The sequence below is a fragment of the Nyctereutes procyonoides genome, unplaced genomic scaffold (genome assembly GCF_905146905.1).
Source record: "Nyctereutes procyonoides isolate TBG_1078 unplaced genomic scaffold, NYPRO_anot_genome, whole genome shotgun sequence".
Lineage (NCBI taxonomy): Eukaryota > Metazoa > Chordata > Mammalia > Carnivora > Canidae > Nyctereutes > Nyctereutes procyonoides.
In genome coordinates, this window is record NW_026575120.1 from 6110282 (window position 1) to 6132959 (window position 22678).

Here is a 22678-nt window from a genome sequence, read left to right on the forward strand (position 1 = left end):
TTTTGTGTTTCCTACCTTTATTCCATGTTTGTGTTTGAGAGCCGAACCATCCACTCTCTTAGACCACACAAAAGACATCGATCCTTGGGATTTTAAAGTGCATTTCCCCTTTAACTTTGTGTACAAAAATATTTATTTATTTTAAAACGCGCGGATATTTCTTGACAAGGCACTTTCAGGCATCGGATGAAGACGAGCCTTCGGGTGTACATTCACGCTGCGGTCCTAGTGAAACACCGTCGTCACAGCTGCCTTCCTGGAGTCCCCACAGCATCAGCGGGCTCTAGGAACCGGGAACTGAAACTGCAGCGCCTTTCACATCTTGACCAGCGGGCTGTAATGCTTTACCACATGTTCCACCGAGGAAGTGCAGAGAAGCCGCCAGAATGTCTTCGATGACACTGTAAGATCCCATTACACTTGTGACTTTTTATGCTCACTCTCAGTGATCGCGATGGGGGCCTCCCAGAGCAGAGAGCCAGGAGGCCTACCCTGGCAAACCGCACCCGGCGGAGGAATTTTAAATGAGGAAACAAAGGAAGAACAGTCAAGGTTTTCTTTCATTCACTGTCCACCGAGAGGGAAGACCCAGAAGATGGCACTTTTTTTTTTGGCTTATAAACATATATGTAACCCATTTAACATCCAAGTGACTATAGTAATGCTTGTTTTTTAAAAGCAAATTATATGCAGAGATCAAAACCACAAAACATTCTTTCAGCAGTTCGAAATTTACATCTTGAAAGGACTTTGAAAGAGTAATGTTTTGCCACCAGTAAAATGAAAGCTTAGAGAAAAAAACAAGTTCTACGTTGACTCTGAAATGGTTTTGGTTTCTGGAGAACTACAGAACTCCTATTATTTCTCACCAGTTCCCCTATCATCAGAATACTTAAAAAAAAATAAAATAAAAAGAAACCCATTCAAATGCTTCCTTTCTTCCAGGAAATACTGAAAGCTTATTTATTACGTATCTTTCTATAGTCCAGCTTATTTATTGCACCTAATTTGCGAATGCTCCCTAGGGCATTTGGGGGAAATAAATAGGAAACGAAATGAAGCTGCTTCCCTATTTCTGGACAACAGCACCAGTGGTGGGAGGCCCATCCTTTGGGGGCAACTTGGAAAGGGCATTGGGGCTGTGGGGGGCAGGGGACATTTGTCACCATAAGCAGCAGCTGCATGAGGGGGGGAAACCCCCAAGCCAGGCCGCAGTGACGTCTCCAACTAAGAAACCTGTACAGTCTGAAGTGTGTAGACCTGTTTACTGATGGTGAGCTCTGGATATAAGGAGCGGTTCTGCAGATCCCAGGTCCCTGCTGATATTCTGGGACAAAACTGGGCCCAAGGGAGAGAGACGGACTGGTGAAAAAAAGACAGTATTCTTCAGATGTCTCTGCCTCCCTGAACCATGATGCTGACAGGGGAGTCTTGCAACCACATTCTCTAGTCAGAGGAGGGTCTTTGGGAACAGGTGAGGACTTGCCTGGTAGGGTGAGTATCCCAGGTGGACTGGCAGTAGAGGCGGGGTAGTTTGCAGCCAGTGCCCCCAGCAAAAAAGCTGGGGTAAGCTGGGAGGAAGGAACGGGGGCAGGGGGGTTTATGGCTGTTTTAAGAGATACTTATCGCTGAATTACCATATTTCAAATTTTGACATGGGAATGTCTTAAGATCATCATTACTGAAAACCAAACAGGAGACTCTTGAGGCATTTTTCTTTTGAATATAGATGGTCTTGTTACTCTTAGTCTGGTAACCTGTCAATGGCAGTGCACCTTGTACCTTTCTTGACTTGGAGGAGGAGGAACTGGACTTCTTAAAACAAAACAAATTCACGAACTATATACAATGGTTTGTTTCCCTTTGATTTTGATTTGCACTGTCAATAGTTCTGATCACCGTATTTGTAACACTGAACATACCGTTTGTGTACGTGATATAAGACAGGTTTAGAAAGAACACAGTTCTGCCCAATTTCAGCATAAGATAAAAATGCGACTTTCCCATAAATTATATTATGTAATCCCCAAGTCCTACCCATCTGGGAGAGGCATAAAAAATAAAGCACTCGATTGCAGACTAGTAACAGCCAGTTTTAGGAACAAGAATTACATCAAATATCACTTAAGAACATTTAAAAAGTCAAAATATTTTAAAGTTCAAAAAAGAAGGGGGAAAAAAAAGACCCGAGCCACAGAAACCAGGAGGTCTTTTCTAATTGATCTGGAACATGCAAGCAAAAGAAGACTCTGCTTGCAGGGTCCAGTAGCTGTGCCTCCAAATCCAGGCAGCTGTGGATGGATCAGGCTTTCCTAAGATCAGGCAAATGGAAAATAAAATATTTAGTTAAGCTCCAAAAGCAAAACAGAAAAAAAAAAAACCAACCCAATCTTCTCCGAATATATATGTAAAAATATTTTTTACACCCCCCTCCCCAGTACAAACCAATCTTGCCCAAGAAAAAATCACAGGGTTTGGGGATCCATCTGTCAGTGAAAGTCCCAAGAGTCTCATGACAGTATGAACCAACAGACTTTTAATTCATTGTCCAATATGGTTAAGAACAATTAATCTCTGATATTTCAGAGTTGCCAAACATTGAAAATAAAATATGAGAACTTGGTAAGGGTTTTCTCCTCTGTCCCTTCCTTTATAGATACTCACACGCCATAAATAAGAACACCCAAATCAAAGTCCCCGGGTGCTTGTAAAGAGTCTTGGATATCGCAGATCACAGTCAAAGTAAAACCAAACATTCACCGAAGGCTCTGAGGATATATGGGATCTGCAAGTCAAAATGTCCTGAACACAGCATGAAGGAGGGCTCTCTAGGAAGGAGAGTCTAAAATCCCTTTGTGAAGCATGGGATGCCTGCAAACCAGCTGAGCGAGTTCAAACAAATCTTGTAATTGAGCTATCTGGTGACTCAGGGTAGGAGTGAGTACTTCGAAAGCCAAGAGGAAAAGCTGCAAGTGTCCCACTCGGACTGTCCTGCCTGCCAGAAGTCTAATAACCCGGTGCAGGAGCCAGTTACTTTTGATAACTCGGACGGTGATCTCTGCTGGAAAACAGATGCAGGGTCAGAAAGAGGAAGTGCCTGCTTCTGTCACAGGCTAATAATTTGCCTTGATTATCTTTTCCTGAACATTAGATGAACTGTGGAGAAAACAAAATGAAAAAAAAAAAAACCCAAAAAACAAAAAACAGAGATCAAGCGTGAGGTACATGCTGTGGACACAGAGCCACAGCAACAGGCAGGAAGGACCTGGCTGGGTGGAGAGCACCCAATAAATGAACGGCAGAGGTCCAGTGAGAAATGGCTGGGGATGGAGTGACTTTCAGGTGGCTGACTTTGCACATCCCAAGGGAGAGAGGAGTGGCTCCTCCAGGAAGCCGGGGCACACTCCTCGTTGCCTCCTTCAGCTTCGCTGGCAATGCCTGCAGGCCTGGTTCCTGCCCAGGGCTCTTCCAGCACCTCTATGGTGCTCGTGGCCACCCTGGGTGCCAAGCAGACCGGGCACTCCACATCTACTCTGAGTGTGAAACCGGTCCTGTGATCTCAACCTGTCTGGTTTTGCTGGCTTAAGAAAAAAGTGAATAGGATCCTTTCTTTGCAAAGACTGTGCCTAACGGCAGTTCACCTTTCATCCTGGCTTCCATCTCCATCTGCCTGTGACTGCAGCGAGGCTTCCCTGTGCTCCATCACACACGGTCACTAATAGTAGGGCCCTAGCTTTTCATATCCTAAGTAACTAGGCCACTCTGGGAACAGACCGTAGGAACACCGAGGGCTTCCAAACTGGTCAAAGGATATCCCAAAATCTGGTCCGTTTTGTGGCTCGGCTGTTCCCTGAGTGGACTTCAGTTCGGCTCGGATGATCCTATAGTTTTTGCCCTTGTTACTGTCCCAGTAAGTCTGTCCGCTGCACTCGAAGCACACGGCAAACTCCATCCTCTCGTAAGACTGGATTTTCTCAGGTAAGCTAATGTCAAAGGAGAAAGTGTCCCGGTCTGAACCGGCGTACGTGTCCTTCACGTACCGACAGGGAAAGTCTGTGAAGCTTTTCCAGGTGTCAAATGTCATTCTTATTTTCACCATCTTCTCGAATGCCAGGTTCTGCACCTTCACTGTGCCTGCGATGGCTCTGTCCTTCAGGACACAGTTTTCAAGGCACACGTGGTCGGCCTGAAGCCGATTTCGGAAGTCTAAGTAGTCGGCGGAAGGCTGCGTGAAATCCAAAACGAGGCTCTCGCTCTCTGGGCTCGTCAGGCTCACAAGGTTGTCTAGGAGCTCAGTGATGTTAAATGGAATATCTAACGGCTCATCAAATTCTGAGAACACTTTGACCATAGTCAGGGCCAGCCCTTGGTTGTCTGCGAAGGACACCCTCTTTTTCACCTTTTTCTCCTGGACGGTGGGGGCCACCACCCCGCTGGCTTCATTCTTGCTGCTCAGCTGAATGCAAGGCCTCAGTGGTTCGCTCGGCTTTGGTGACGTCTTGAAGGTGAACCTCTCTCTGCGCAGGGAGGGGGCCATGCAGCTGTATCTGTACTCGATGTCCACAGCCATCATGGGGTTAGAGGAACAGGCGAGAACCCTGGCCAAAGGAGGCAAAAGGAAATGGCAGTGAGATCAGATGGACGTTCCAGCATCACCCCGACAGGGGCTGGTGAACGGCGTCTGCCTTCGTCTCTGCCCGCACGGCTGCAGTGTGCTGTTAGCCCAAGTGTGGCCCAGCATGACCTTGGTTTCAGGGGAGGTTAAACGCGTAAAGTGGGGCGGAGAAGAGGACTGAGGTTAACACAAACAAAAAAGTAAGGAGCTGCTGGTTTAAAGACTAAACCTGTGGGATCCCTGGGTGGCTCAGCGGTTTAGCGCCAGCCTTTGGCCCAGGGTGTGATCCTGGAGTCCCAGGATCGAGTCCTGCATCAGGCTCCCTGCATGGAGCCTGCTTCTCCCTCTGCCTGGGTCTCTGCCTCTCTCTCTCTCTCTCTCTCTCTGTGTCTCATGAATAAATAAATAAAATCTTAAATAAAATAAAAAATAAACTTGCAGGTTTTTCCATCAGGATTTCTTGGGGGCCCTTACTATGCTAGAGTGCCTTAGGGAGTAACAACAAGAACATGCTGTCTGTAGGGGTTCCCAAACTTAGCTGACTAAGGAACCCTTTTTTGTGGAACATCTTGCAGAACACATGCTCTGAGGAATGTACTTTGGTAGACACTGCTTTAATATGATAAAAATAAAGGAGTTCTTTTTTTTAAGATTTTATTTATTTTAGAGAGAAGGAGAGCATGAGCAGGGAGAGGGGCAGGGGGGTAGAGAGAAACAGATTCCCCACTGGGCAGATTCCCAGGACCCTGGTATCATGACCTGAGCCAAAGGCAGGCATTTAACTGAGCCACCCAGGTGCCCCAAAAGAAATGAATTCATCCCACAAATACTGATGGGTATTTATTAAATGCCAGGTGGCATGCCAGACACTGGGATTCAATTGTGAAGATAAAATCCTGTACATTTTCTTTTTAAAAAACGCCAACAATTTACTTTTTATAAATCTTTCATATAGGTGAATACTCGCTTTTTCTACAGTGAAGATACCGTTTATCAGAATAAAAGGCAAAGAGTATCATGCTAGAGATCAGGTTAAATGAGACTTCATTAAAACGATAATTTTCTATAAGTGAAAAAAAATACGTAAAACCAGAAGATTAAAGACAAACTGGGAAAACACTTTACAAAAAGTATGGCAGCAAAGAGTTAATACCCTCATATACAAAGAGTTCTCACAAAACAATTTCAAAGTCAAATATTCCACATGGAAAAATGACCAAAGACCATGAGTAGAAAATTCAACAAAAAAACCCCTTAAAAATGGCCCATAAATATGCAAAATGTCCAACCTTATAAAGAATTTAGATTAGGAAACAATGCCTACTTTTACTCACTCAATGAGTAAATATTTTTAAAGAAGATATGAATACATGGATTAGCCTAAATCACCACAACCTTTCTAAATATTTTTATCATTTTTGGTTCTAATATCACACACAAGTATTAATCTTAAGGTATTAACGAAAAATGCATGGAGGTTAATGTACTCAATGTTCAGTGCAACATTATGGGGAGGAAAAGGTGAGAAAACAAAGGATCAAAAACAGGTATCTAGTTAAATCAGGTATATGATATCCAGCAATAAAATTTTGTATCATCATTAAAACCGTTATTTGGAAAAAAGGTTTAAATGGCATGGAAAAAATTTATAATACATTGTTAATGTAAAAAAACCAAGAGGATAAAATTGTACATAGAGACTAGACTTGTGGGGAAAAAATATTAGGTATATGAACAGAAAATATACCCTCTAGTCTTTTTATATACATAAAACTGAATATCCAGGTCATGTGATTTTAGGGAATTTTTTTTTCTTGCATTGTGTTTCTTATATTTTTAAAAATAACCTCCCTTCTATGATCAAGGAGAAAAAAAATGAATCTAATGAAACGCCTAAAATATTCAAGATGGGCCCCAAACCTATCCCATCCAACACTCCTGCCTCACTAAAGCCAAATAATTTTTATCATTTAATTACCATAGCAAAATTATATTCTGATCTGATAGTTACAATGGGCTAACTGAAGAAGTCAGTGATGAAATGAGGCTTACAATCTGTAGTCTGAGAACCTCAGAACACAGGATCTGGATTAGTTCCTAACCCTCTCTCCCCTCGCTATGGCAATGGTGTAGGCATGTGGTGGTGTTTGGGGTGCTTGATCTCAGGCCTCCCCTAGGTCCTGCCCACTGGTGGGGGGCTTCAGGGTGATGGTGGTAGTTAAGGAGAAGCAATAAGCAAAATGTTGCTCATCTTCTGACAGGAGCTGAGACCACTGTTTCAGTCCAATAAATATCTCATTTTCAACTTCTGATTTTGATTAATCAAATATATAAAGAAAAATAAGAATGAAGACACAATGGGTTTGATCCCATTTTCCAAAAGAAATACAGCCACTCATAGGATGCAGGCACCATTTAATGATGATTGACTAGAAAACACAGAGACACAAAACAATAATTTCTAGGCACAGTGTACTTATCTAAACATACATTTTAAAGGAAATTTGTCTTCCTATTTCCCTTCTAACAAAATCAATAAGTGAAAATTTTAGGAGCAAATTTGCTTCCTAATCTGTTCTTGTACCTGTGCAATTGTTCTGGAAAGGAAAAGTTCTCACCGAAATGGGCAAGATAGCTTTACACAGGGTCACTAGGTTGGCTAATGGGTTCAATGTGAAAACAAAAACAAAAACAAAAACAAAACCCAACAACCATATTATGTACAAAGCACTTGAATTTTGTTTTTCCCTTGTCCATTGCAAAACTTCATTAGAATGCACCGGAATTTGTTTTTAATTAAATGTGGATTAAAAATACCCCCAAAGTGGTGGGCAAAGCCTTACATCCCAGCCCCCCCCACACTCTGCCCACCCATGACAACCTGGGGTGAAGGGAGGGAGGCAAGGTTCCTTCTCTGACGGCTACAGCCCTTCCTCCTCGCCTGAGTCAGCGCAAGGTCAACTGTAAGTTCTCTATCCTCTTCTCGATCCCTTCCAGCCTCCAACCTGACCTCAGTACGTGCTTTCCGGCACTTCACACGTGCTTCCCCACACAATGTTAAAACAGCTCATTAGAAAAAGGTTGGGAAACTCTCAAGGTCCTGTGGAAACAATTCTAAAACCAGTGGATCAAAGAATCTGCACACTTGCAGATGACTAAAGTCCCTCTCAACTTTTAATCTTACAGACTAAAAAGACTTAGTTGAAGACATTGGTAAAGCTTCACTGGTTGGACCCAGTGGGTGTAAATTTGCCCGAGACCCTTTTTATCACCAAGCTGTAAAAGCTAGGGGAACCGGGGCTCGGAAGGTGTGGTTCTGGTCAGAGCCAGCTAATTAAACAACCCCACTGGCACTTTCTAGAGCCTTACTGGTTTTGCAATAATCTTCCAGAAAGGCAAAAATAAAGTTAACTACTTGGTGGCCCAAGGGTTCCTACCAGGGCCGCTGCCTCAGGGGCACTGCCCAGGCAACCACTGCCCAGGATCCCTTCACTGTGTAAGTGTCGCCATAACTGGAGGTGAGGACGTGAACACCTGTGGCCTCAGACAAGGTATGATCTGACTGTTGGCCTCCTGCGTATCCTCACAGGTAGAGTCTAGCTTTAATGAACTGGATCATTCTACAAGGACTAGTGTACCAAATGCTGATTTGATGTAGGCCTTCCTGACCCTCTGGCTCAGGAATTCCCCAGCGGACTGTGGCAGGGGGGAGATCATCGCCCAGACGTACCCCTGGCAGTGGAGATGTACAAGATACATTTCCTAAGTCTCTGAAAGGAAGGCACCTGCACAGGTGTTTTATCCATTTGAGGATAAATTTGTTGGCTAAATGATTAGCGCCAACACAGTAAGCACAGGCTGTCCCGAGGCCTCCTCTCCCGACACACTCTCCTGACTGCTCAGCCCTTTCCCAGGCCAGGGATTGTGAGTCACCAAGGTTGGCCAGGGAAAAAGCCAGAAGGAGAAGACATAGACACATCCTTGAAGCAGCAGAGTATGAAGTACGATGAGATATCGGTTCGCTGCGGGAACCGAGATAGTGAGAGAATGAGTGGCTGTTACTCAGATTCTCAAAAACTTGGCTTCCACATAGATCCCTACGAGATCACTTCTGCCCCATAAGGCAATGGGCCATGTCCAAGGATAGATTTCAGTGTTCCTGGTCAAAAGAGGGCAACCCCTAACACTCCATGACAACTGAAGCAAACAGGGATGGTTTCACATAAATACTTTCCCTTTTCCACGATTGACAACACACCTCAAGAGAGCTCATCGGGTTAGAGGTTATGATGGTTTTTCTTGTGGAAACTCTCGCCTTGCATAGAAAATAACGACATGACCTTCACAGTTTCAGGCAGCTGAGTTACTTACTGACTTTTTGGCTATGCCTTTACTAGGAAGTAAAAAAAAGAAATTTTTTTTTTTTTGTATTAAGGCCAAGACATTTTTTTCCCCTCCATTCTCATGCTCTGATAGGAAAAGACGGAAAACTCAGATGTGCCAAGAACTCACCAGGAACACCGAAACTCCGTTAGGTCAAGCATTCACAACCAGGTTACCATGTTGTAGTTTCTAAAAGACATGTCCATCTACCCTTTGGCATTACTTTACTCCCTCCCAAAGGTCTTGGCTGACACCGTATCAGCAAAATGGACCTATTTTCCTTTGTACTCAGACCACGGGGCCCTTTATTCACAGCCTTAAAAGCCACTTGTGCTCTTCTGTCACCATCATCTAAAGCATCTTTGAGATTCACATACACACGCGACTGCATATTACAGGAAAGAGGTTAAGTTAAAATGCCACAGTACCTGCCACCTAGAAGTACCCAAGGTCAAATACAGAGCACTAGCCTAGGAAGGCCTCCACCTAGCTGGGCCGCTTGGAGCAAGTCCCTGAACCTTTCTGGGCTTAAGCTTTGTCCTCAGAAGTCCCTTCTAGCTCTGACTCCTGGTTGCTAGTAATGCCCAGTAACTTTCCTTCTCTTCTTGTTCTTCCCTAAATAGCTTTACTTTTGTGGTGAGTCCGCTGGCCGGCTTCACTTTGGTCTTGGCTGCGGGACAACCTTACCAAATGAACCATTTCCTCTTCTCTCTCCCCACCCCCCTTTTTGCTCAAATCCCTAACTTCTCTTCTCCCGGGCCCTGGGTCTCCCAGGGAGGCCTGGCCACACACACCCACAGGCTCCAACACCTTCCAGCAGCTCCCCAAGTCTTCAAGTCTGTCCTCAGTTTCCTCCTCTTCTGCAGGGAACAATCCCCAGACGTGCCCCAACACTTCTGGTAGGGCGTCCGGGGTCCTATACCCTCTGTTCTGCTAGCAGGCGCCCCTCCACACCCCCTTTCTCTGGGCTCAAAAGGGTGGCAGGAACAGGGCACGGGGCAGGAGGCAGGCAGAGCTTCCAGACTTGGAAGATTGCACAGGTCAAGGCGACCCGGCCCCCGCCCCAAGCACTCCGCGAGCCTCCGAGGTCTGTCCCGCACCCACCTGTCGGGCCGTGGGGAAGCCCCCTCTGGGGCTGGCTCGTCGCATCGGAGCGCCTGGAAGGAGGTGGCCGGGGAGGCTGCCGCCACCGGACTACGTGAGCGTCGTGTGTCCGGGAGGCAGGGCCCGCGCTCGGTTCCCGGAGATATGACCCGCAGGGGGAGGAGGACGACGAGGAGGAGGAGCCCGAGTTATCACCCCTGGGCGGGGCGGCGGGGCCACCCGCTGGGAGCCGCGCGGCGCGAGCGTCCCCGCGCGGCAGCTTCGGCCCCGCCGGCCCGGGGCAGCCCCTGCCGGGGGCGGGGATCGTGACCCGGGGACCGTGCCCGGGGGCGGGGATCGTGACCGGGGGACCCTGCCGGGGCCGGGGATCGTGACCGGGGGACCCTGCCCGGGGGGCGGGGATCGTGACCCGGGGACCGTGCCCGGGGGCGGGGATCGTGACTCGGGGGCCGGGGATCGTGACCGGGGGACCCTGCCGGGGGGCGGGGATCGTGACCGGGGCCCGTGCCCGGGGCCGCGCACCGGGGCGGGCTCCGTGTCCCATCGCGCTCGGCGGCCCGAGAGGCTCCCAAGTGTGTTTCCTCGCGTATTACAGGGAAGCCGGGGCCGGGGGCGGGGGCGGGGGGGGAGACGCGGCTCCTCTTCCTGGTCCCCCACCGCCCGGCTTCGGTGACGCCCTCCGGGAGTGTCGGCTCCCCGGCTGGAAGCGCCTGGGTGGACACGCGGCTCCGGCCCCGCTCCATCCCACCTCTGGTTCCCGGGCGGCACGTCCCACCTGGGAGCAACAGCCTCCTCCAGCCCGTCTAGACTGTTCCACCCCCGGAGCGTGGCTGCAAGCGGGACAGTGAAGGTGCAGGTGGCAGGAAGCCAAGAAGGCGTCCCCGGCGCGCCCCTCGCCGCGGGTTCTCGGCCCGCGCCGGGGCCCGACGTACCTGGGGCAGCTCAGCAGCTGGAAGTGCCGACGCGCCGGCCCGCGGCAGCATCCGCGCGGGGGGGGGGCGGGGGGGCAGCGGCGACGGCGGGGGCCGGGACTCAGCGCCGCAGGTGCGCGCCCTCGGCGGCCAGACGCAGCGGTCGGAGCGCGAGAGCCGCCGGCTCGCTCCTCCGGGGCCGCGCACGGACTCGGGCTCCCCGCCGCCGCGCCGCTCCCTTTAACTTTCCAGCACCTCGCCCCGCTCGGGAAGCCATCCCGGAACCCCTTTCACGTGAACGCCCCCCGCAGCCAATGGGGGCGCTCGGGTCGCGAGCCGTCGACCAATGACCGCGGGGCCGCGGGGCTGGAGGGCATCGCTTCGCCTCGTGATGGGCTGCGCGCCCGGGGAGCTGGGGCCGCGGGCCAGGGCTGGCGACGGGGCAGTGGGGTCACCGTGCGCCCGAGGCCCGGCCGGCGCCAGGGGGCAGAGGCACGTCCCTGCGAAGGGCGCCCCGTGACAGCACGACCCGGCCCGCCCAGGGCTCCCGAAGCCCCTCTTCCCGGCTACGTCCTGGGGGCCTGAGCTCCCTGCGGGCGCGCCGTCCAGCCCTCCGCCTTCCCCGGGCGCCGCAGCCGCGGCCGGGCTCACCCGGGGCCCCTAACTCCCCCGCCCATCGCAGAGAAGCCCCCAGGGGTGCCGAGCGTGGTTTGCCTCCGTGCTCGGGGGACGCCCTCTGGGATCGGCATCTCCGGCTCTGAGGGTGGAGTGTCCGAAACGATTCCACCGGCTTTGTGCTGGGCCGGAGGGGGGGGGGGCGAGGGGTTCCAGGTGTTACAGGGACACCGTTTCATAAAGTTGTCACTGGGGCCATCGCACAGGGTACCATATCTGTAGGTACGTGGCTAGGTGCATCTCGGAGGAAATTAGCTGACTTGAATCTGTTACAACTACCTGTACCTGCAGGGGCCCCACGAGCCCTGTGCTACACCTTGAGGTCTGCAGAGAAGGATGAACCTAGAAGAGACCAGCCCCTTCCTCTCAGATAAAACTAATCTGAATACATAGTCATATAATCCTATATTAATCTCCTTGGTGCTCAGCTCTGAGCTAGCCACTATAGGGATGAGGAGCCTAGTTTTCTAGTTTCAATGAAGTTTGGAAATTGATAGAGGGTTGCCGGCTCTTTAAAGTGCCAAGACATTAAAATAAACAAACCTTACTGTCTTTTGCTACTGACCTTCTATTTCAAAAAAAACCAACAACAACAGCTTTTTAACGACGATAAAAACAAAATAACAAATAATATCAGAGTAAAGGCCATTCCTCCACAGTGGATGTTTTTAGCTTTACGAAAATTCATTGTGTTGAACGTGGCATTTGGGAATTTCTGCTTTGAGGGATACGAGAGCATGTTCTAATTTTACTAGAAATGTAAAACTAAAAACACGGGTAGGTTGCATTAATCCAATACAGGCCTTCAGCTCAAGATACAGTCTCCCTGTCTGAAGGGCAATTATTAGTCCTCTTCCTTCTCCTTTAATGGGCATATCTGAAAAAGGACCACCTCTGAAATCAGCTATTGGTAGGCGGTTGGCAAATAAAGTTTCTAATGCAATACTCCCTTTGCCAACCCTGGACTCCTTTCATTAGCTGATGAGTAGGTTGGCGATTTATTAAGCCAAGTGTTGGCTCCGTTTCTCAAGCGTAGTGAGCATGCTAGAGGAGTGGGCAAAGATAAGGGCCAACTGGTATTGCAAAACGAAGGCAGGCTAAGGGTGATCTGAACCAAACCGAGAAGTTGGGGCAAGTAAATCCAACCTTATAGTATTGAGGTTTGGAAGCATCTTCCTTACATAGATCTAGGAAACCGTGCGTAATAATTTCCCCTGTGGTTTAGATGACTATTTCAGAGCAGGAGAGTGGGGCTAAACTTAGTTGTGGCACACCACAGTCTTGGTAGGTAGGAGTGTGGCGTCTGTGAGTTTGCAAAGAGCGCAGTCTCCTTAGCGATCAGAATCGAGCTGGGATGCAAGCTCTGGAGCATGGTTCGAGCCAAACTCAGCAGTTCCAGGGCCCCAGAACCTCAGGGCTGGACTGGCCCTTAGTTCCCGTACAATCTTGTCTCGCCCTCATTTTATAGCAGAAAAAAAGTAAAACCGCTAAATATCAACCTTTCAGTCACTGCGTATCAAGTTCCTTTTATAATATCTGGCATGGAATGTAGCCTTCATTTCATTTAATAACCCAATCCTCCCCACAAAAATAAACCAAAAGCCTAGCAGTAGCTAAGCAAAGCTAATTATCATTCTCCCTTAAAGAACTTTCTTTTTGGTGGCTGGTAGTAGCTATTTGGTGCTATCTTCCTTGCACTTGGGCTCATCTGTGACTTCTTCAATCCTCTCTTAAACATTTGTTTATTCATTTAACAACACATTATTGAGTAACTACTGTTAGCTGGGGTGCTGGAAGTGGAAAAATGAGTGAAATATACTCTTACTCTCAAGAAGCTCTTAGGCTAATAAATAATGATGTAGGATAAATGTGTAGAGGGTAATTCTCTATATTTGGGAGCCAAGAGGAGGACTGCATGTGTGTGGCCATGGAGGTGGGGTGGGAAATGAGGAAGGCCAGCTGAGGCTTCTGGGGAAGTGAGCCCTGAGCAGGATCCTGAAGGGGGAGTCAGAGTTTAGGGGTAATGGGAAAAAGCATGGCAGGAGTTGGCAAAGGAGTAGAGTTCTGAATGTTCCTCCAAAGAATTTCCACTCTGTTGATTAAAAATTAAGTCTTCTTTCTGGCTTAAATATTAGACAATGTTTCTTTATGCGTGTGTCAACATCAGCCTTTTGTTCATCCAGAACGTTTGAAGAAATATTATTAATATCTTATCTTCTTCTCAACTGAACACATTTGAAAACAACCTCAACCTAGGTCTTTCTTCATCCAAGATTTTAGAAGGAAAAAAGCTTTTTTCTTCATAGCATTCTAACCTTCCTTCTCTTTGAATAAAAATTATTGCACAGTGCATCTAAATATAAATAACCAGCACCAAGAGTCAGAACTAAAGGAGCAGACATTCTTTTGCCTGATCAGAATAGAAAGTGGGAAAGACTGTTTCCAAACTGCCTGAGTGAATTTATATTTAGACAAGTGGAGTTGTTTGCACCTGTCAGAGCGGCAGACATGTTCTGGGCGCATTATGTTACCTGGGGCCCTCTGCCCCTCTTTCAGATTTGACTGAAAATGACTTGCTAGGTCACATTTTATGGGACAGCCAGAATACTAACAGAGGGATTCCACGAGCCTCCTGTCTATGGAGAATGTGTCCTTAGCATGGGAGACAACCTTGAATAATTTACACATCAACGCTCCTAGAGTTCACCAGGGCACTTAACTCACTGTTGAGGGCTTTTGAGTTCCCGAGTGCAGTTGATATACCACTTTTTAATCTAATTTTTAATTTAATTATTTAATTTTTCTTCCAAATTTTTTTTTAATTTTTTTTATTTAATTTATGATAGTCACACACACACAGAGAGAGAGGCAGAGGGAGAAGCAGGCTCCATGCACCGGCAGCCCGACGTGGGATTCGATCCTGGGTCTCCAGGATCGCGCCCTGGGCCAAAGGCAGGCGCTAAACCGCTGCGCCACCCAGGGATACCTTTTCTTCCAAATTTTTATTTAAGTTCTAGTGAGTTGGGGCACCTGGGTGGCTCAGAGGTTGAGCGTCTGCCTTTGGCTCAGGTCGTGATACCGGGGTCCTGGGATGGAGTCCCGCATCAGGATCCCTGTGGAGAGCCTGATTCTCCCTTCTGCCTATGTCTCTGCCTCTCTCTCTCTCTCTCTCTCTCTCTCTGTGTGTGTGACTATCATAAATAAATAAAATCTTTAATAAAAATAAATAAATATATTCCAGCAAGTTAACATATAGTGTAACATTGGTTTCACAAGTAGAATTTAGTGATTCATCATTTACATATAATACCCAGTGCTCATCACTACAAGTGCCCTCCTTAATCCCCATCAAGCATCTAGCCCACTCGCCACCCAACTCCGCTCCAGCACCCCTCAGTTTGTTCTCTATTGTTAAGAGTCTCTTCTGATGTACCACTATTTTAAAGGCTACGTATACAGAGCAGCTTCCGCAGCTTCAGGCCTTGTGCAATGCTTTGAACGAACCCTGACATAATACCTTTGGATTGTATTGTTTATTATTTTTTATGATTATACAAGTAATATAAGATCACTGTGGACACTATGAAAAATACAGAAAAGTATAAAGAGGAGAATAGAATCAGTGCTGCCCAGTAATATAATTAATTATATAATTAATTCACTATCTTTCAGTATTTGTTCTATGCATTAACATTATATTATCAGGATCATAGTATAAAAAAGTAGAATATGTTAAGTTTTTACCCATGGCAGTGTCTTATTTTGAGTATATTAATATTGATCTACTTTTTCTGACATGCTTCTTAATTACTGCATGATATTCCTTCATACAAAGATCATACTTTAGCTACGTTCTTTTTTTTTTTTTGCTACATTCTTATTGTGGGACACAGATCCTTTCCCCCAAATTTTCTCTATTTTTAATAGACTTTGATAAGCATCTTTATGTTTAAATCTTTGTCCACATCCCCAGTTATTTCCTATCGCCCTATTTCCCAGAGCACAGACCATGAGTACAGACTACACTCTTTGGACTCTTGGTTTATATTGCCAAGTTGTTTTTAGAAAGAGCGATGTTGATTTTTCATTCTCACTATTGGGGGAAAATAAGAATTCAATTATCCTAATAAGGTCTTGGTTTGTGGATTTGGGGCAAATTACACCTTATCCTGCCAAAAAAATAAAAGCCAATGAGAATTTTTACTAATGAATCATATACTCTGTGCCTGAGTGAAAATACCTCATCTTTTGCTTTAGCTTTGAATCTCAAAGTACACGACCAATTCGTGTTATGAGCGAAGACTTCACAACCCGTATTACTGACTTAAATGGTATTAAGTGGTAGCTGGTCAGAGAGAAGGTACAGAAGCTGGGAATGAGGAAATAACTTTGCCACAGGCTTAAAAGGAATTAGGCAGGACTCTGTATATATTTATATTCTTTGCTCCTTCATCCCCTGTTCATGACTGCTGTGCTCATAAATTATATTTAAACGTGTAACTATATACATGTGATCCAATGTATAACATCCAGAGTTTCAAGACAAGTGGCATGCGTTTTTTTGGAGGAGAACAGTATGTCACACTGTTTGTAGGACTGAGACAACCCACTTGGCCGTGGCGTGCCTTGTACCTGAGGTCTGGCTGTTTCTGCTGCCTGCCTCTGGGGTCAGACGCCTTGGGTACTGCAAGCACTCTGGATTTTGTGTAAGCAACTGTATTTTAGCTGCTTTCGTCTGCTATTTACCAAACTGCCTGGATAGCACTCTTAGAAACAGGCAGCGATATGATTTGTAATAAGAAAACAATGAGTCACTTGAGGGATGAGGAAAAATACTAAATATTTATGTACCGTGATTTCTGAACGTACACCACCACATTCTCCAGCAACCTTTAATTTTCCATCACTCCTCCTTTTCTTTGAAATTTAGAAGTCAGACGCTGAACCGCCTTCACGGTTTTCCTTATGATCATTCGATATCCTCTAGAGAATTAGGACTTAAAGACTACATTCTTCCTTCTTGAAACTCATGGTAACAATTTCTCCACATGGAGCCATGAGCTGTTTGGGAGCTAGAAATTGAGTATTTAAAGCTAGGAAGTCACCCCATGTGGGGAATACTCCTTCTCTGCCCCTTGCCTTGCCTGTACTCTCAAGGAGCACAGATTTCAGAGGGCAGAAGGGGCTCATCGTCTAATGTGGTTATTTTACCTATTGCATAAAACAAAGCAGAGGACAATAGAGCATTTGTTATAAAGGCTACTCAGGTTTGTTATAAAATTACACTTCACTAAAAACAACAACCCGATAACTAACTATTAAGTATGAATCTTACTTGGTGAGTAGCCAGGACTATAAAATATACAAAGCCCACCTTTGACAATTGCTTCCATCGAAAACTTGGAAATTGATATAGCTATGTATTAAAGCTTAGCAAAGATATTTGGCATTGTTCCTATTTTCTTTTGTTAATTCTTTGGTCATCTTCAAATGCAAAGTCCCTAAATGTAGGGTCTGTTGTTTCCTATCTTTCTCAAGGCTCATTGCTCCACACAGTGCAGTAACTCCTCCTTTCTTCCCCGATTTTGGCTTTGCTTCTTTCCCCTTCTTTCTTTCTTTCTTTCTTTCTTTCTTTCTTTCTTTCTTTCTTTCCTTGAGTGCTCCTTAATTTGTAAGATCCAGAAATTTCTCTCTCCTTAGTATAAGTAAGCATTTCTCTTTCTTATAAATCAGCATTTTCCATCAACTTTCAGGGACAATCCAAAGTCCAAATGTTATAATAAGTATATTTTAAAAATACAAGGAAATTTCTAGTTGAACTTCCTGTTAAAATTCCTAGGAAGACACATAAAAAGATGAAGACTCCGATAACCCTCATATCCGGGATTAATGACATATAGCGGTTAAGAGCTTGGCCATCTGGTGGGCCTGGATTTCAATACCGATTCTGCACAATGGGCTGTGGACCTTGGGAAAATTATTCCTGACTTTGTACCTCTGTTTCCGTAACTGTAACAGGGGAATACTAATGTCTGCCTGGCAATACTTGGAGGATTTCCAGAAACACTTTATGTGTAATCAGGATGACTTGTTCCATGGAGCTCAAGTGCAATGACAGTCACATTTCTTGAGTATTCTTAATGCAATAAAATCTGGATCTGAACACTCCACTTACCAAAGCCAGCAAGAAACTTCGTATCAGTTGGCTTATGTAGCCCCTGAAGTCGGCAACAAGCCGTTTGTTCTTAAACTCTGTGGTTACTGCCCTTGATGCTGCTTCTTCTACAGCCCATCCTCTGTAGAGGCCTGGTCTTCACCACCCACCAGAGCTACTGCCCACCTAGTAGGCCTGGTGTGGAGCTCATGTACTGCCAGATCCGAGCCTCTTTCACGGAAGCAGGGAGTCAGTTTCTATCACCTGCAAAAACTTCAGATCTCACAGTCACAGGGGAGGCACCCACCCCTTCTCTGGGCTGAAACTTTCTGCAAACCCATTCAAGCGCCAGGCTTTAAATCTCTCCCACTCTAGAGAAGTTCGGGACACTTTCTGTGCGGATCCAGAATTGCCAAACAACACTTTGTACCAGGGCAGTTTCTTCCGAGGCTCCAGAAATGTGAAGGAGCTGTTGGCACTTCCTAAGGGCTAAGAGTGCCAGGGCTTTAGGGGGGAACAAGACCTACCTATTTCTATAGTGTAAGGTGTTGGAATGTAGGAGAATAAAGCCCAAATTTATATGCTGATATACTTGTAAACTATCAAGTGTATGGTAAATATTCCAAAAGCATCACTAGTTTGCCAAATACCCCCTTATTTGAGGGCCGGTGAATGGAAATAACAACTAAGATATAGCTTATGAAAAAGACAAAGAGATATTTCTAAAGACTGAAAAGAAGCCGACCTCCAAAATGGGCTTACCATAGGAAACAAGAGAAATTTAAGATATCTTGGATCACTAGAAGACATGGTCTTTGTGAATTACAGAAAACCACACACAGAGAAAAGATTCAGATGACGAGTTGGTGAGATAATTCTTTTTCTTTTTTAATTAAGAAAAATTTATTTAGAAATATGTGAATTTATCCAATATAGTTCATTGCTTTCTTAGGTAGTTGTGTCATATAATAATTTTTGCAGCAAAACTTTAAGTAAAGCATAGCACACATTTTGAAAAGTGAAGATTCTAAGTGCATAGATTAATAAATTGCCATAGTGCCTATCCACTAGCTTTACAGAAGCCCCTTTTATTCCCAGCTGCCTACCAGAGATAAGGAATTACCCACTGATTTCTAACACAATAGCAAGATAGTTTCTTGCAAAACTAAACATACTCTTATCATACGCTTCTTGGTCTCTACCCGAAGGAGCTGAAAACTTAAGTCCATATGAAAGTCTATACGTGGATTTTGACAATGGCTTCACTCACAATTGCCAAAGCTTGGAAGCAATCAGCATGTCCTTCTGTAGGTGAATGGGTAGAGTGTGGTACAGACAGAAAACAGAATGTTATTCAGCAATACAAAGCAATGAGCTATCCAGCCATGGAAAGACACGGAAGAGCCTTAAATGCATATTACTGTGTGAAAGAAGCTCACCTGAAAGGGCCACATACTGTATGACAGTCTGGAAAAGGCACAATCATGGAGGTGGTAAAAAGGTCAGTGGTTGCCAGGGTGAGGCAGGTGGGAGATGCATTGGCAGAGCACAGAGGATATTTAGGGTGGTGGAAATAGTCTGTATGGTATTCTAATGATGGATATAGGTCACTATACATTTGTTTTAAACCCGTAGAATGTACAGCACTAAGAGTGAACCCTAAGGTAAACACTCTATTGACCACAGGGGATTGTGATGTGTCGATGCTGTTTCATCCTCGGTAAAAAGCATACCATTTGGTGAGCAGTGTGGATTATGAGGGAGGCTGTGCGGGTGTGGAAGCAAAGGATTTAGGAAATCTCTGTACCTTATTCTCAATTTTATTGTAAACCCGATGGTGCAGCGGTTTGGCGCCTGCCTTTGGCCCAGGGCGCGATCCTGGAGATCCGGGATCGAATCCCACATCGGGCTCCCAGTGCATGGAGCCTGCTTCTCCCTCTGCCTGTGTCTCTGCCTCTCTCTCTCTCTCAATCTGTGACTATCATAAATTAAAAAAAAAAATTTATTGTAAACCCGAAACTTCTTTAAAAAAAAAAAAACAGGTCTTGAAAAAAGTCAGCAAGATGAGGTATGAAGAGAGATGAGATAGATAAGAATGATGGCCCAAAATGCAATCAAATAACTAAATACTATCGTGGATGTGGAAATCAACAAAAATGACACTGTAGACAATGGAATCAATGATTTGGAGGTTAATCTTGCAAAGTTTCCTGGGATGTAAGGGAAAAGAATTGAATTAGACATGACACAAACAAAGAATTACTGAAAAAGGAGCTACTGAGCAAGAGAATGGGAATCCAATTTATGAACTATAGTATTACGAAGGAAAAAAACCCAGAATAGAAACAGAAGTGATAATAACTTTAGTGAAGAAAACATTTCCAAGCTGGAAAGAGTCCAGAGTAAATAGATTGAATAGGCTCACATATTTCAGAGAAAATCAATTTTAAAAGACCCACCCAGAAACACATACTAATGAAATTCTCTTTAAATTACAAGGACAAAAAACAGAAGTCGTGCAAGTATCCAGGTAGGAAATAATTAACCCCTCCAAACAAGTTATTGATGGGAGAACAAATACCAGCCTGACTTCTGACCTCTTTGTAGCAGTGAACACTTTAGAGAAGCATCTGAAAGAATTTTGTACTCAACTGAGGTGACTTTCATGTGGACATGACCTATTTTCCTAACACTTCCCAATTTTCTTACCAATTTTCCCTCACATCACAAAATACATCAATAAGACTGAATAGTACTAAAAAAAAAAAAAAAGGAAAAAAAAAAGTGGTTACAGCGAATCCACCCTGCTAATTTAGTTCCCTGATGAGGTTCTAACATCACATGTGGAAGTCTCTTCCAGGCTCCCATTTCCCTCTGGTTTCAGGGATCCTGACATCTGGCAGTGGTAGTGTTATTTGCTGCTGAGAAAGGTCTCCCTCCCGATGACGAGGACGTTTTAACCTCACCCCCCCACTCCAGGGGTGGTCCTATTGTTTCCTTGCTGGTGGGAATTTACACTTGGTGAGTGTAGTGTTTGCTCAGGTGGAAAAGCTCAACATACCAAGTTTCTGCTCCTTGATTTCACTCCAAATGCCAAGACTCTAGTTTACAAATCTTATTGAAACATAATAGGCTAGTAGAGTTAAAAGGACTTTATATCCTTTAGTCCAGCACCCTCTGTTTACAGGTGAAGAGACAGAGATCCAGAAGGTGCCATCACTTGTTTAAAGCCATAGATTCAGATACCGTTTGAGTTGGAACTAACTAGGCTCCTGATTTTTCTGCACCCACCACCAGGCAGGCTCTGATGGGCAAGATCTATTGACAGGCCCACGCAAGCCAGTGTTCACAGTGAGGGAGAGGCTTATGTTGGCCAGCGCCCAGAGCCCGTGGAATGGCCCAATGCAAAGCTAATACTCACTAATCAAAAGGCTAGTGAAAAAAAAAAAAAGGCTAGTGAATTTCCAACAATATGTGGAGATACACCTTCAACATGGCGCCTCAAAGCAGCTGACAACCAAAGATATTCCATGTAGAAGAATCTGGGGACACAGATGAGGTGCCTCTGGCCACTTCTTCAGAATTCTTCAAAGATTTAACTTTTCAGGGCTCTAGTAAGAAGGACATTTTCCTTCTAAACAAGCAGACTTAGCGCATGATACCTGGCATCCTGTCATCAAACAGGGGTTAAGGTCATGGCCTGCGTTTGGAGATTCCGTAGCTCTTTTACTTGTACTTGGGTAAGTCAGACACTCATTAAGTTGCAAAAGAGCTTAATCAAATAAATGAGAAGAAAAAAATAAGTTGGTTCACACATCCAAATACCAGGAGAGCAGGCGTATGCTTGGTCCTAGGATTAACTTCTCTACACTGTGGGGAACCGCTACCCACTCCTGGGCCAACACCCATCCCAGTCAGAGTGCAGAGGGAAGAGGGCACCTCTCCCCTCACGTCAGTATACAGAATTCCATAGAGGACACTGAGGGATTGTTCCAGCCTGGTTCCATGCTCACTTCTCTTTGAGGAGCATTTCCTGTCACTAAATTAAAGGGAGTGGGCAGGAAATGGGCACAGGGCAGGTATAATCAATAGCCATGTGTTGGTTATTATCTGTAGCAGGTTTCATGTAGTGAAATACTATTGTTACTGCCACCTTGTCTGTCCAAAAAAGGAGGAAAAAAATCAATAGCTCCTGCCGTTTGCCTTCCCCTTCACTACCATCACCAACTCTACTTCCAGAAGTTTACTTTGGATGCTGTCTCCTGGCTAGGAAGGACTGCGGAGAGCACAAGTACTTTGCACCTTGCCCTGAGTAACCAGGAAGCCACTGTGCTGGGGGGCGGGGGGGCGGTGATTTCTACTCCCTCTCAGAGCCACTCCCAGGGGTCTTGGTGGGGCTCTCTCCCTCCCTTACATGTGAGAGCCACCAGCAGGGCGGGCAGAGGAAGAGGCTCACCTGGGACCTGGCAAGAAACAATTTCATCATGTGGTCATTTTGGAGGAGGGGGAGACAGCCAAGGTAGAGTCTCCAAGATGCTGCCCTCATACTTGGTCGGATGGGCAGAGCCGGGACCCTGGTCAGTCCTTGGCTCCATCCTTGTGCAGGTGGCTGGTGCAACTCAAGCAAAGCGAGTGCCGGAGTTCTCCATGGGGAGCCCCCTTGCCAGCTCTTCAGCTTCATTTCTGCCTTTACACCTTATAGGCCCAATCAAAACAGGGCATCTCATCATTGAGCTCAGTACCAGGCACTTGGCACACTTTATACCAGTAGCCTGAATGGTGGTTATTCCTATTAACTCCCCTTCATAGGTCCAAAAACCAAGGCCCAGCGGAGTT

The 22678-nt window shown here is 45.8% G+C and overlaps 1 protein-coding gene and 1 pseudogene across 2 annotated transcripts; both read right to left on the minus strand.

Moving 5' to 3' along the window:
* PPP1R3B (protein phosphatase 1 regulatory subunit 3B) lies at nucleotides 1–11267 on the minus strand. Of its 2 annotated transcripts, none has more exons than XM_055334728.1 (2): nucleotides 11035–11267; nucleotides 1–4598 (listed from the first exon to the last, which is right to left on the minus strand). In XM_055334728.1, exon 2 carries the CDS (start codon nucleotides 4571–4573, stop codon nucleotides 3716–3718), a length of 858 nt encoding a protein of 285 aa, XP_055190703.1. In that variant the 5' UTR covers nucleotides 4574–4598; nucleotides 11035–11267; the 3' UTR covers nucleotides 1–3715. The 2 variants fall into 2 exon arrangements, with proteins under 2 accessions (XP_055190703.1, XP_055190702.1); XM_055334727.1 differs by lacking the exon at nucleotides 11035–11267 and adding an exon at nucleotides 10103–10291.
* LOC129516107 (60S ribosomal protein L10a-like) overlaps nucleotides 11254–22678 on the minus strand; it is a 26905-nt pseudogene continuing 15480 nt past the window's right edge.

Bases quoted from the DNA above. Each gene is read 5' to 3' on its own strand.
- PPP1R3B (XM_055334728.1), bottom strand. From the start codon at position 4,573: ATGATGGCTGTGGACATCGAGTACAGATACAGCTGCATGGCCCCCTCC.